This window comes from Mesoplodon mirus, assembly GCF_964341445.2.
Source record: "Mesoplodon mirus genome assembly, chromosome: 6".
NCBI lineage: Eukaryota > Metazoa > Chordata > Mammalia > Artiodactyla > Ziphiidae > Mesoplodon > Mesoplodon mirus.
This window is the reverse complement of record NC_138982.1, coordinates 124625817-124639797: the sequence shown is the minus strand read 5'-3', so window position 1 is coordinate 124639797 and position 13981 is coordinate 124625817. Positions and strand designations below refer to the sequence as shown.

Genomic DNA, 13981 nt, shown 5'->3' with positions numbered 1-13981 from the left:
TCCTTCTTCTTTCAGAGACTTCTTCCATATAAGACACTTTCCCTGGAAGTCTACTTCCTTACAAGTTTCTTTCAGAAAGTCACTTTCCAAGGGAATCCTTTCTCAAGTCTCACCTACCCCTATAAGTTAGGTATACTTGCCAAAGGCTCTCATGGCAGCACACTGCACCAGCATGTCTCTTAGTTGTAATTACTTGGTGGTTTTTCTAATTCTTGATTAATGTCTATCTTCCCTACTAGATTGTATAGTCTTTGAGTACAAGAACCAGTTCTGTACTTTTCACAAATAATTCCTCTGCACTCATCACAGTACTTTCCACAAAGCAAGACCCCAGTGAATAACTGGAACGAATGAATGAATAAATATTAATATTGCAGAACCAGAAGAAACTAGCTTAGACATTAGGAAATACATATCAAGAGAAGTTAAATGACAAGAGCAAAGTTGAAACTATAACGCATTTTCCTTCTAAGCACTGTCCACAAACTAACTTTCCAAAACTGAAACAAAATATTTTTATAGTAAATGCATCATAGCATACTTTAGTTATTTTTGTGCCTCCATATATATATATATATATTATATATATATATATATTATATATATTATATATATATATATATAATATATATATATAATATATATATATAATATATATATAATATATATATAATATATATATATATATATTCTTCATATATATGTTCTTCATATATATTCTATCTTTATTTATTTATCTTTTGGTTTATACTTACTATTGGTTTTATTAACAGCAGTTTCTTATAAAAACAGCATAACAGGGACTCTGGGAGTATAATGTAAAGTAGCATGCCTGAAATCTATTTTATTTACAGTTTGCATTTTATCTATAAAATATAACTAAAATATTGCCTTCCATTTCAAAAAATATTCATTTTTATCTTGATAAAAATAATTATTCCCTCCAAGTGTATGAGCTAAATAAAAGATGTAGGAGGATGTTGTAAATAGTGCTGCAATGAACATTGTGGTACATGTCTCTTCAGCAGCATAGCACAGGGAGATCAACGCGGTGCTGTGTGATGACCTAGAGGGGTGGGATAGGGAGGGAGGGAGGGAGGCTCAAGAGAGAGTGGATATGGGGATATATGTATGCATATGGCTGATTCACTTTGGTGTACAACAGAAACTAACACAACATTGTGAAACAATTATACTCCAATAAAGATCTATTTTAAAAAAAGATGTAGGAGGATGAAGTTTGCTCTTGCAATCCTCCTTTGAAGATTCTGACTCAGATTAAAAATCATATTTATATCATGTTCCTGATATCTGCATAGAGGATAATTACTACAAACATAATGCATTATAATTGTAGAAGCATTTATTGATGTTTAAAACTCACAGAAACAATGAAGTTAATAGCTTATTCAACCATTCTTTTTATTAGGTGTATCACCTTGTAAGGAAATGGGATTTGTCATATGATTTAATGTAGCTCTGACATTGAACAAATATTTTAGCCTCTCAAAACTGCATTTGTAAAATGAGGATAACTCTAACTCTTTGTTGCTCAACTCAGATTCAAGAATAAAATGGACAATAACTGCAGAAATACTTTGTAAATTATAAAAAGTACCACTACAATATGATACCCAGCTATCCATATTATTTCTAGATACTTCCAACTTCCTAATTTCAAATTATAATTGGAAGCACTTATTAATTAATACTAGCAATACAAAGCCATGATATAAATTACTTTTAAACCATAAAACCAATAGTAATTACATTTTTATAGAAAGATTAATTGTATAAAGCTGCTTTCAATTAAAAGATGATGTATAACAAAGTCATACTAATTAAATTAATATTAATTTGAAATTACAAGAGGATTAAATAGCATGACTGAACTGACGAATTTTTTTCCAGTCTCAAAAATATTATGTAGTATTGATACTCTATTATAATATGACTTAAATAAATCTTGTTTATGAATATGCAGCTCTGATGTCTCTATCTATATATAAAGAGTATATGTGTATATATACATGTATGTATAAATTTTAAATTTAAAAATTTTAAATACATAAAGGAATGATGAATGTTAAAATATGACCAATATGACAACTCATTAACAGAGTTAACTGACTATGAATCAGAACAAATTCTTGCATCTTCACCTCTATAGCATGTATCTGAAAAAAAAATTAATATCCCTCCTGTAGACTTTGACAATATCACTAGCATAAAATAATGTAAGCACTATTCCCTAATAAAGGTAGCCACCAGTGTGCTGTGGCCACCAATAATGAGTGTCCTGCAACTTTTTGAGCTTCTTTGAAACTCTATTCATAGTTCTTTCTGCGGGTGTATCTGTGGTTGTTTCTGCCTCATTGTGTGATAAATTTTATCTTTCCAAACTCAACTTGCTTAGTCAGGCATGAATGGGCTCATTTTCCCAGAAGTGGAGGACCAGGCTCCATGTATTTGGCAGAGAAGTTTTCTCCTTTGCAAAAGTTTTTTTCTGGTCTCAACGAATATTTTTCATGTTGATTTTCAACAGTTTCTCTTATCCTCCATCCTCCCCCTCTGCTCATTCTCTCTCTACCACTTCAACCACTAAAATTGTCGAAGTGCATTTACAAATGAACCAATCTTTTATGGCAAGAGCAACTGAGAAATCTTTATTAAGACATGTAAATGATCATGATTAGAACCTAGAATTTATACTTCCTTCTATAAAATTATGTTTTCAATATTAAGAAAAAATCCAGAGGGGTAATAAAAGATACCATCATATTTATTTTCAGCCTAAGAAAGCATATAGTTTGCTTACCTTTAATAATGTTGGGTTTTGGTGGCATGCTGAACTCATAGACTGTTGGTTCTGAATATCCCAATCTATTGGCAGCTGTAATTTGAACTTCATACCCCATTGTCCACTGTAGATGCTCTAAAATAATGTGGTCTTTATTCCCTTGCACTTTTTTCTCTAGCCACTGGTCTTCTTTATCTTTCTGTAAAGGCAATACAAATATATTTTGTAAATACTCATGCACTAAAGTTGTGATCTTTAAAAAAAGTTATCTTGAAATGGAACAAGTGGGTTTATTAAATCAAAAAAAAAGGATACTTTCTCATCCACTGGGATAAATTAAGTTGTATATAGATGAAGTTATTTCTAAGATTTTCCCACAAAATTGTAACTGTTTTAAATTAGCTGGAGTGAAAATTCATAAGTAATCCTTGATGATTCAAATGATAATTCACCTCCATTAAGATTTTTTTTTTAATTTCACATATATCAGTTTGCTGTTTAGCCACTTTGTTGATTATTAATAATCATGTGAACAGGGAAAACAAAATATTATATATAGAAAAAGCTTAACATACCCATTAAAATAATTTCCAGAGACTTGTTTAATGTTTGGAGCAGGGCAGGCAGTGGGTAGTAAAGTGTCTTACAAATAAAGTCTGGAATTTTAAAATATGTTTAAATTTCCATTATCATTTTTTTTATTACTATGATGTTTTGGACTTATAATGAAGCAACATACAAGAAAAACTATTACCTGTTAAACAAATTATTAACATAAGAAAATAAAATATGTTATCCTATCCTGAACATTCTACACTTAAATCCAGACGCTTTTTCTAAAATAAATGTTTTGGACAACATGCTATTTGAATAACCCTTTAAAAAAATACTATGACTACAGTTACAGATAATTGAAATAATTTTATGGATTAAACTATCCTAAGCAATGTGAGCATTCAGCTGAGCCATATGTTAACCATTTAAAGTTTAAATGGTAACCTCTGCCTGTGTCCCTCATCTACATTACAGAAATGAGGGTAGCAGCTGCCTCTGTTAGCTTTCATGAGGAAGCAAAGAGGAAAACTGAGTAAATTGTATATTCCAGGGCATTAAGAATCATAAACACTTAACAAATGACAGCTATTATTAAAAAGAAAGAATTTCCATAATAACTATACAGAAATGAAATTATATTTTCTCTGAAATCACATATCTAATAATCCAATAATCCATCACTGCCACTGAAAATCTCAATTTCCCAAAGGTGTAATTATAAATAAATTGTAACCTGGACATAGTGATAAATAGAAATATAGATATATAAACAGATCAATAGATCGATTAGTCAATCTTTTTTTAACCTCAGAGCTCAGCCCCGTATTACGTTAGGTTGAGCCAATATTTTATAATGTTTATTTGACTAGAAAGAATAACAATGTTTTCTACATTTATAGTGAAAAATTAAGATTTATTATCTAAAATCAAATTGTGGAAGTTCAATTCATGATTGCATTAAATTGATGGTACTACAAATATTAAGTATCCTTCAAAAGGAAATAAGACCACATTACAGTTTTGGTACCATACTGTGATTTTCTTTTCCGACTTAATTGGTTCCATAGAACTTTTATTACAGAGGAAGTCGGCTGGCCTCTTTTGTTGCTTCATCTAAAACTGGAGATACTACCCCTCTCCAAGTGTTTCGGACAAGCACTTAAAATTATCATATAAACAAGAGGTAAATTCCCTTGCTTTTTGAAACTTATAAACTGACTAATTTATTAGACTGGGCTGGTGTCCAGTGTTATGAAATGTACTGAAAAGCCACTGGAAAACAACAGTTTGGACCAGAAACCTTGTAACTTGTCTAAGTCATTAAATGACTAGTAAAGTTAAGAAATAAATTTAGGTGTGTTTTTGAATTGCTTAGAATAGCTGTGTCATTAGCCAGGATTGTCCCAACATCCCTTTCTTCATCAGTTCATTCATCAATTATTCAATCTTTAGTGGATAGTGAGACTGTTCAGGAACTATGAACACAGCAGTGAATAAAACATGTACAAATCCTTATTTTGGAGTTTACAAACCAACACAGAAGGAAGACATGAGTTCTTTGAAAAACAAGAGGGTGTTTTGGGAGCATATAATAGGGAGAACTAATAGAGTCGAGGAATCAGGAAGGTTTTCTCTGGGGAAGTAATGTCAACTTTGCTGGAAATAAGAAATTCCAGTACCATTTTATTTTCATTCATCCTCACCTAGTGAATGAAGATGTGATTCCTTCACAGAAGTTTTGATCCAAAAAAATAGGTAAAATAATTGAAAACCTCAGAAACATGCACAACCACTGGGAGATGTAAAAACAGACACTGTATGTGTATTGTTTTAAGTACATGTAAAAACACTTCATAAGTATTGACCAAAAAATATATATAAAGCTAACAAAAATCTCCACTGAAAAATAATTTTAGATCATATGATATATGACATATATATACAAACATACATATAAACAGTAAAATACATATATAAATCTTTGATATATTGTAAATTGTATATAGACACATATACAGAAAGGAGGAGATGAGGAGTAGGAAGACTGAATGATCAGATAAGGACAAAGTTACACAAAGTGGTAGAGAGTTGCCCCTGTGGATGTCCCCTTACGTCAATAATTAAGTATAAGTTCTAATTTATTATCAAATGCTTGGTGAAAGTGAATATTTGTGTGGAAATCCAGAGTTGAGTTTTGCTTTGGATCTGAGTGGAGATGTGGGTGAAAGAGCCAGAATTAAGCCAACAGCTGATATCTGGATTACCCTAGCATACAATTTATTATACAGAGGGACGAAGAGACTTCACGTCCTTTAGGTTATTCTCCAAAACTACTATTTCTGAGAACTGAGTATTTGAAGTGAAGCTTCCTGACAAGCCCAAGGTATGCAGATAGTCTCTTGTGAATTTCCAGTCACTTAACTTTCAACTGTTGAAGCTCTTAGCCTGATAAATAAAAGCCCCTCCATCATTTTAGATAGTTGGGCTGATGGCATAAGGAACCGAAAGGAGTGCTAATAATTTCCCCAATTTGAATCAATTTCATCTTCCATTCACCATTAGACAAGGAGGCTTTTTAATCCCTTAATTGCTATTCCTAGCGAATGGGGGAAAAATAAAGTGGGTGTTACCTTATACTTTCCTAGGCATCAAAATCTCATTTATGCATTTGTAGAGTGCCTCATTTACAGAACTTAAATGCTGAGGGAACAATTTAAGATAATCTAGATGCAAAAAGTTCCCCTAGGTAATTCAATGAGATGATTTGCTGAATATGTCTATTATTAATAAGCCAGTTAAATGTTGAAGGGCAGCTATTGCAAAAAATATGGTCATTTTGCTTTGATATAGTTTCTTTTAAGCAATCCTTTTTGTCGAAACATCGATAGCAGGGCCATATGACCATTAAGGGGACTCCTTAAAAGTTATTCTAAAATCATAATGTCAGCATATAGGGAAATATCTGCTATCAGCTGTATAGAGAGAAGAGTGGAGGAGAGATGGAGATGGTTTTGGTTTGCTTATCTGTAGATGACTCCTTGACTGCTTTTATTCATACTAAGAAGAAATCTACTAACTTTCTTTTCAAAGTCTCAGGATATATATGGTCAACATCATCTTAAGTAAAAACTGAATAATTATAAAAAGAGAGGACAATAGAGGAGGTGAGCTTGTATTAACCTGATTAATTTTAAAGTTCCTGTGATTGCACTGTGTTATGATTTAAGATTGTGTGTTCCCATGCAAGGCAGTTCCTTGTTCCTGGACTTCCAGTAGCCTGGTTCAGGTATTCACTACTTGTATGACCTTACAGAAGGCCCCCGAATTCTCTAAAGCTCTGTTTGCTACTCTGAATATGAGAGGTGATTTAGCAATCTGGATAATTTACACACACACACACACACACACACACACACACACACACACTCTGCTGTGATTGGGAAAACTGCAAGGTTTGGAAGTTTTTAGGAGAGTTTCAAATTCTAATCTCTTTTTTAACATTATTATAGTTGATTCAAACTGCCTTTGTTCCAGGTCCTGAAGCTTGGTAAAATTTTGTAAAGTGGACCCTACTTTATTGATTCCTACTCTCCATCATCGAGGTACTTCTTTAGGGAAAAATAAGATCTAATTTTTCCCATTCATCACCTTCTGTGTTCTCACATCCCATGAAAATTCACACAGTGCAAGTGTTTTCCCTTGCATTTATTAATTCTTGTATTTATTCATCTAGATACAGGATCATTTGTAATTGCACAATATAGACTAACTCATTTATTGTCATCAATGCATTTATTCATTCAGACAACAATTAGTCTATTTGATGCTAACGATACAAGGATTAATAAAAATCATCATTTTCACTAACAGCAAAGAAAAAAAAATACCAAAAAGTTCAGTACTCTTTAATGTCCATAGCTATTCAAAGTTGGAAGATATTTCAAAACTTAAACTGTTGGCTTTAAAGAAATGTCAATATACACACCTAGACATAATTAAATGAGAAAATAAGTTATTCATAAACTATTAATAATTTATTAGAAAATAAGTTCCCGCAACAACAAAAACCCAATACTACTTATTTATTATTTTAATACCCTTTTCAAAATTAACTTTTCTTTTTTTTTTGCCTTATAACAAATTTAATCAGTTATACATATACATATGTTTCCATATCCCCTCCCTTTTGCGTCTCCCTCCCACCCTCCCTATCCCAACCCTCCAGGCAGTCACAAAGCACCAAGCTGATCTCCCTGTGCTATGCGGCTGCTTCCCACTAGCTATCTACCTTACGTTTGGTAGTGTATATATATCCATGCCACTCTTTCACTTTGTCACAGCTTACCCTTCCACCTCCCCATATCCTCAAGTCCATTCTCTAGTAGGTCTGTGTCTTTATTCCTGTTTTACCCCTAGGTTCTTCATGACATTTTTTTTTTCTTAAATTCCATATATATGTGTTAGCATACAGTATTTGTCTTTCTCTTTCTGACTTACTTCACTCTGTATGACAGACTCTAGGTCCATCCACCTCATTACAAATAGCTCAATTTCATTTCTTTTTATGGCTGAGTAATATTCCATTGTATATATGTGCCACATCTTCTTTATCCATTCATCCGATGATGGACACTTAGGTTGTTTCCATCTCCGGGCTATTGTAAATAGGGCTGCTATGAACATTTTGGTACATGTCTCTTTTTGAATTATGGTTTTCTCAAGGTATATGCCCAGTAGTGGGATTGCTGGGTCATATGGTAGTTCTATTTGTAGTTTTTTAAGGAACCTCCCTACTGTTCTCCATAGTGGCTGTACCAATTCACATTCCCACCAGCAGTGCAAGAGTGTTCCCTTTTTTCCACACCCTCTCCAGCATTTATTGTTTCTAGATTTTTTGATGATGGCCATTCTGACTGGTGTGAGATGATATCTCATTGTAGTTTTGATTTGCATTTCTCTAATGAGTAAAGATGTTGAGCATCCTTTCATGTGTTTGTTGGCAGTCTGTATATCTTCTGTGAAGAAATGTCTATTTAGGTCTTCTGCCCATTTTTGGATTGGGTTGTTTGTTTTTTTGTTATTGAGCTGCATGAGCTGCTTATAAATTTGGGAGATTAATCCTTTGTCAGTTGCTTCATTTGCAAATATTTTCTCCCATTCTGAGGGTTGTCTTTTGGTCTTGTTTATGGTTTCCTTTGCTGTGCAAAAGCTTTTAAGTTTCATTAGGTCCCATGTGTTTATTTTTGTCTTTATTTCCATTTCTCTAGGAGGTGGGTCAAAAAGGATCTTGCTGTGATTTATGTCATAGAGTGTTCTGCCTATGTTTTCCTCTAAGAGTTTGATAGTGTCTGGCCTTACATTTAGGTCTTTAATCCATTTTGAGCTTATTTTTGTGTATGGTGTTAGGGAGTGATCTAATCTCATACTTTTACATGTACCTGTCCAGTTTTCCCAGCACCACTTATTGAAGAGACTGTCCTTTCTCCACTGTACATTCCTGCCTCCTTTATCAAAGATAAGGTGACCATATGTCCGTGGGTTTATCTCTGGGCTTTCTATCCTGTTCCATTGATCTATCTTTCTGTTTTTGTGCCAGTACCATACTGTCTTGATTACTGTAGCTTTGTAGTATAGTCTGAAGTCAGGGAGCCTGATTCCTCCAGCTCCATTTTTCATTCTCAAGATTGCTTTGGCTATTCGGGGTCTTTTGTGTTTCCATACAAATTGTGAAATTTTTTGTTCTAGTTCTGTGAAAAATGCCAGTGGTAGTTTGATAGGGATTGCATTGAATCTGTAGATGGCTTTGGGTAGTAGAGTCATTTTCACAATGTTGATTCTTCCAATCCAAGAACATGGTACATCTCTCCATCTATTTGTATCATCTTTAATTTCTTTCATCAGTGTCTTATAATTTTCTGCATACAGGTCTTTTGTCTCCTTAGGTAGGTTTATTCCTAGATATTTTATTCTTTTTGTTGCAATGGTAAATGGGAGTGTTTCCTTGATTTCAATTTCAGATTTTTCATCATTAGTATATAGGAATGCCAGAGATTTCTGTGCATTAATTTTGTATCCTGCAACTTTACCAAATTCATTGATTAGCTCTAATAGTTTTCTGGTAGCATCTTTAGGATTCTCTATGTATAGTATCATGTCATCTGCAAACAGTGACAGCTTTACTTCTTCTTTTCCGATTTGGATTCCTTTTATTTCCTTTTCTTCTCTGATTGCTGTGGCTAAAACTTCCAAAACTAGGTTGAATAAGAGTGGTGAGAGTGGGCAACCTTGTCTTGTTCCTGATCTTAGTGGAAATGGTTTCAGTTTTTCACCATTGAGGACGATGCTGGCTGTGGGTTTGTCATATATGACCTTTATTATGTTGAGGAAAGTTCCCTCTCTGCCTACTTTCTGCAGGGTTTTTATCATAAATGGGTGTTGAATTTTGTCGAAAGCTTTCTCTGCATCTATTGAGATGATCATATGGTTTTTCTCCTTCAATTTGTTAATATGGTGTATCACGTTGATTGATTTGCGTATATTGAAGAATCCTTGCATTCCTGGGATAAACCCCACTTGATCATGGTGTATGATCCTTTTAATGTGCTGTTGGATTCTGTTTGCTAGTATTTTGTTGAGGATTTTTGCATCTATGTTCATCAGTGATATTGGCCTGTAGTTTTCTTTCTTTGTGACATCCTTGTCTGGTTTTGGTATCAAGGTGATGTTGGCCTCATAGAATGAGTTTGGGAGGGTTCCTCCCTCTGCTATATTTTGGAAGAGTTTGAGAAGGATAGGTGTGAGCTCTTCTCTAAATGCTTGATAGAATTCGCCTGTGAAGCCATCTGGTCCTGGGCTTTTGTTTGTTGGAAGATTTTTTATCACAGTTTCAATTTCAGTGCTTGTGATTGGTCTGTTCATATTTTCTATTTCTTCCTGATTCAGTCTTGGCAGGTTGTGCATTTCTAAGAATTTGTCCATTTCTTCCAGGTTGTCCATTTTATTGGCATAGAGTTGCTTATAGTAATCTCTCATGATCTTTTGTATTTCTGCAGTGTCAGTTGTTACTTCTCCTTTTTCATTTCTAATTCTATTGATTTGAGTCTTCTCCCTTTTTTTCTTGATGAGTCTGGCTAATGGTTTATCAATTTTGTTTATCTTCTCAAAGAACCAGCTTTTAGTTTTATTGATCTTTGCTATCGTTTCCTTCATTTCTTTTTCATTTATTTCTGATCTGATTTTTATGATTTCTTTCCTTCTGCTAACTTTGGGATGTTTTTGTTCTTCTTTCTCTAATTGCTTTAGATGCAAGGTTAGGTTGTTTATTCGAGATGTTTCCTGTTTCTTAAGGTGGGATTTTATTGCTATAAACTTCCCTCTTAGAACTGCTTTTGCTGCATCCCATAGGTTTTGGGTCATCGTGTCTCCATTGTCATTTGTTTCTAGGTATTTTTTAATTTCCTCTTTGATTTCTTCAGTGATCACTTCGTTATTAAGTAGTGTATTGTTTAGCCTCCATGTGTTTGTATTTTTTACAGCTCTTTTCCTGTAATTGATATCTAGTCTCATAGCATTGTGGTCGGAAAAGATACTTGATACAATTTCAATTTTCTTAAATTTACCAAGGCTTGATTTGTGACCCAAGATATGATCTATCCTGGAGAATGTTCCATGAGCACTTGAGAAAAATGTGTATTCTGTTGTTTTTGGATGGAATGTCCTATAAATATCAATTAAGTCCATCTTGTTTAATGTATCATTTAAAGCTTGTGTTTCCTTATTTATTTTCATTTTGGATGATCTGTCCATTGGTGAAAGTGGGGTGTTAAAGTCCCCTACTATGAGTGTGTTACTGTCGATTTCTCCTTTTATGGCTGTTAGTATTTGCCTTATGTATTGAGGTGCTCCTATGTTGGGTGCATAAATATTTACAATTGTTATATCTTCTTCTTGGATCGATCCCTTGATCATTATGTAGTGTCCTTCTTTGTCTCTTCTAGTAGTCTTTATTTTAAAGTCTATTTTGTCTGATATGAGAATTGCTACTCCAGCTTTCTTTTGGTTTCCATTTGCATGGAATATCTTTTTCCATCCCCTTACTTTCAGTCTGTATGTGTCTCTAGGTCTGAAGTGGGTCTCTTGTAGACAGCATATATATGGGTCTTGTTTTTGTATCCATTCAGCCAATCTGTGTCTTTTGGTGGGAGCATTTAGTCCATTTACATTTAAGGTAATTATTGATATGTATGTTCCTGTTCCCATTTTCTTAATTGTTTTGGGTTCGTTATTGTAGGTCTTTTACTTCTGTTGTGTTTCTTGCCTAGAGAAGTTCCTTTAGCATTTGTTGTAAAGCTGGTTTGGTGGTGCTGAATTCTCTCAGCTTTTGCTTGTCTGTAAACGTTTTAATTTCTCCATCAAATCTGAATGAGATCCTTGCTGGGTAGAGTAATCTTGGTTGCAGGTTTTTCTCCTTCATCACTTTAATTATGTCCTGCCACTCCCTTCTGGCTTGTAGAGTTTCTGCTGAGAGATCAGCTGTTATCCTGATGGGGATTCCCTTGTGTGTTATTTGTTGTTTTTGCCTTGCTGCTTTTAATATGATTTCTTTGTGTTTAATTTTTGACAGTTTGATTAATATGTGTCTTGGCGTATTTCTCCTTGGATTTATTCTGTATGGGACTCTCTGTGCCTCCTGGACTTGATTAACTATTTCCTTTCCCATATTAGGGAAGTTTTCAACTATAATCTCTTCAAATATTTTCTCAGTCCCTTTCTTTTTCTCTTCTTCTTCTGGAACCCCTATATTTCGAATGTTGGTGTGTTTAATGTTGTCCCAGAGGTCTCTGAGACTGTCCTCTGTTCGTTTCATTCTTTTTTCTTTATTTTGCTCTGCAGCAGTTATTTCCACTATTTTATCTTCCACCTCACTTATCCATTCTTCTGCCTCAGTTATTCTGCTATTGATCCCATCTAGAGTATTTTTTATTTCATGTATTATGTTTTTAATCGATGCTTGATTCATCTTTAGTTCTTCTAGGTCCTTGTTAACTGTTTCTTGCATTTTGTCTATTCTATTTCCAAGATTTTGGATCTTGGAAATAGAATCTTGGATCATCTTTACCATCATTATTCTGAATACTTTTTCAGGTAGACTGCCTATTACCTCTTCATTTGTTAGATCTGGTGGGTTTCTATCTTGCTCCTTCTCCTGCTGTGTGTTTTTCTGTCTTCTCATTTTGCTTATGTTACTGTGTTTGGGGTCTCCTTTTTGCAGGCTGCAGGTTCAAAGTTCCCGTTGTTTTTGGTTTCTGACCCCAGTGGCTAAGGTTGGTTTAGTGGGTTGTGTAGGCTTCCTGGTGGAGGGGACTAGTGCCTGTGTTCTGGTGGATGAGGCTGGATCTTGTCTTTCTGGTGGGCAGGTCCACGTCTGGTGGTGTGTTTTGGGGTGTCTGCAGACTTTTTATGAGTTTAGGCCACCTCTCTGCTAATGGGTGGCGTTGTGTTCCTGTCTTGCTAGTTGTTTGGCTTAGGGTGTCCAGCACTGTAGCCTGCTGGTCGTTGAGTGAAGCTGGGTGCTGGTGTTGAGATGGAGATCTCTGGAAGATTTTTGCCGTTTGATATTATGTGGAGCTGGGAGGTCTCTTGTGGACCAGTGCCCTGAAGTTGACTCTCCCACCTCAGAGGCACAGCACTGACTCCTGGCTCCTCAATTTGGGATGATGTGTTGTCTATTCATGTATTCCACAGATGCAGGGTACATCAAGTTGATTGTGGAGCTTTAATCCGCTGCTTCTGAGGCTGCTGGGAGAGGTTTCCCTTTCTCTTCTTTGTTCTCACAGCTCCCGGGTCTCAGATTTGGATTTGGCCCCGCCTCTTCGTGTAGGTCGCCGGAGGGCGTCTGTTCTTCACTCAGGCAGGACAGGGTTAAAGGAGCAGCCTCTTCGGGGACTCTGGCTCACTCAGGCCGGGTGGGAGGGAGGGGCATGGAGTGCGGGGCGAGCCTGCAGCGGCAAAGTTCGGCTTGACGTTGCACCAGCCCGAGGCGCGCCGTGAATTCTCCCAGGGAAGCCGCCCCTGGATCCCGGGACCACGGCAGTGGCGGGCTGCACAGGCTCCCGGAAGGGCGGTGTGGGCAGTGACCTGCGGTCGCACACAGGCTTCTTGGCGGTGGCAGCAGCAGCCCCAGCGTCCCACGCCCTTCTCTGGGCTCCGCGCTTTCAGTCGTGACTCGCGCCCATCTGTGGAGCCCTTTTAAGCAGCGCTCTTAATCCCCTCTCCTCGCGCACCAGGAAACCAAGAGGGAAGAAAAAGTCTCTTGCCTCTTCGGCAGCTCCAGAGTTTTCCCGGACTCCCTCCCGGCTAGCTGTGGCACATTAGCCCCCTTCAGGCTGAGTTCTCGCCGCCAGCCCCAGTCCTCTCCCTGCGCTCTGACCGAAGCCCGAGCCTCAGCTTCCAGCGCTGCGCGCCCTGGCGGGCGAGCAGACAAGCCTCTCGGGCTGCTGAGTGCCACTCGGCACTGATCCTCTGTGTCGGGATCTCTCCGCTTTGCCCTACCCAGGTATGTGGGGAGTTTCTTGCCTTTTGGGAGGTCTGGGGTCTTCTGCCAGCGTTCAGTAGGTGTTCTGTAGG

The 13981-nt window shown here is 36.2% G+C and overlaps 1 protein-coding gene across 4 annotated transcripts in view; it reads right to left on the bottom strand.

The window, feature by feature from the left end:
* Positions 1 to 13981, bottom strand: part of NCAM2 (neural cell adhesion molecule 2) — a gene marked incomplete at both ends in the record, with an annotated part of 489199 nt that overhangs the window by 35876 nt on the left and 439342 nt on the right. For all 4 annotated transcript variants that reach the window (XM_082625378.1, XM_082625379.1, XM_082625381.1 and 1 more), the window contains one exon: positions 2819 to 2999. In XM_082625378.1, the coding sequence (XP_082481504.1) occupies positions 2819 to 2999 (181 nt within the window). The remainder of the gene's footprint in view (positions 1 to 2818; positions 3000 to 13981) is intronic.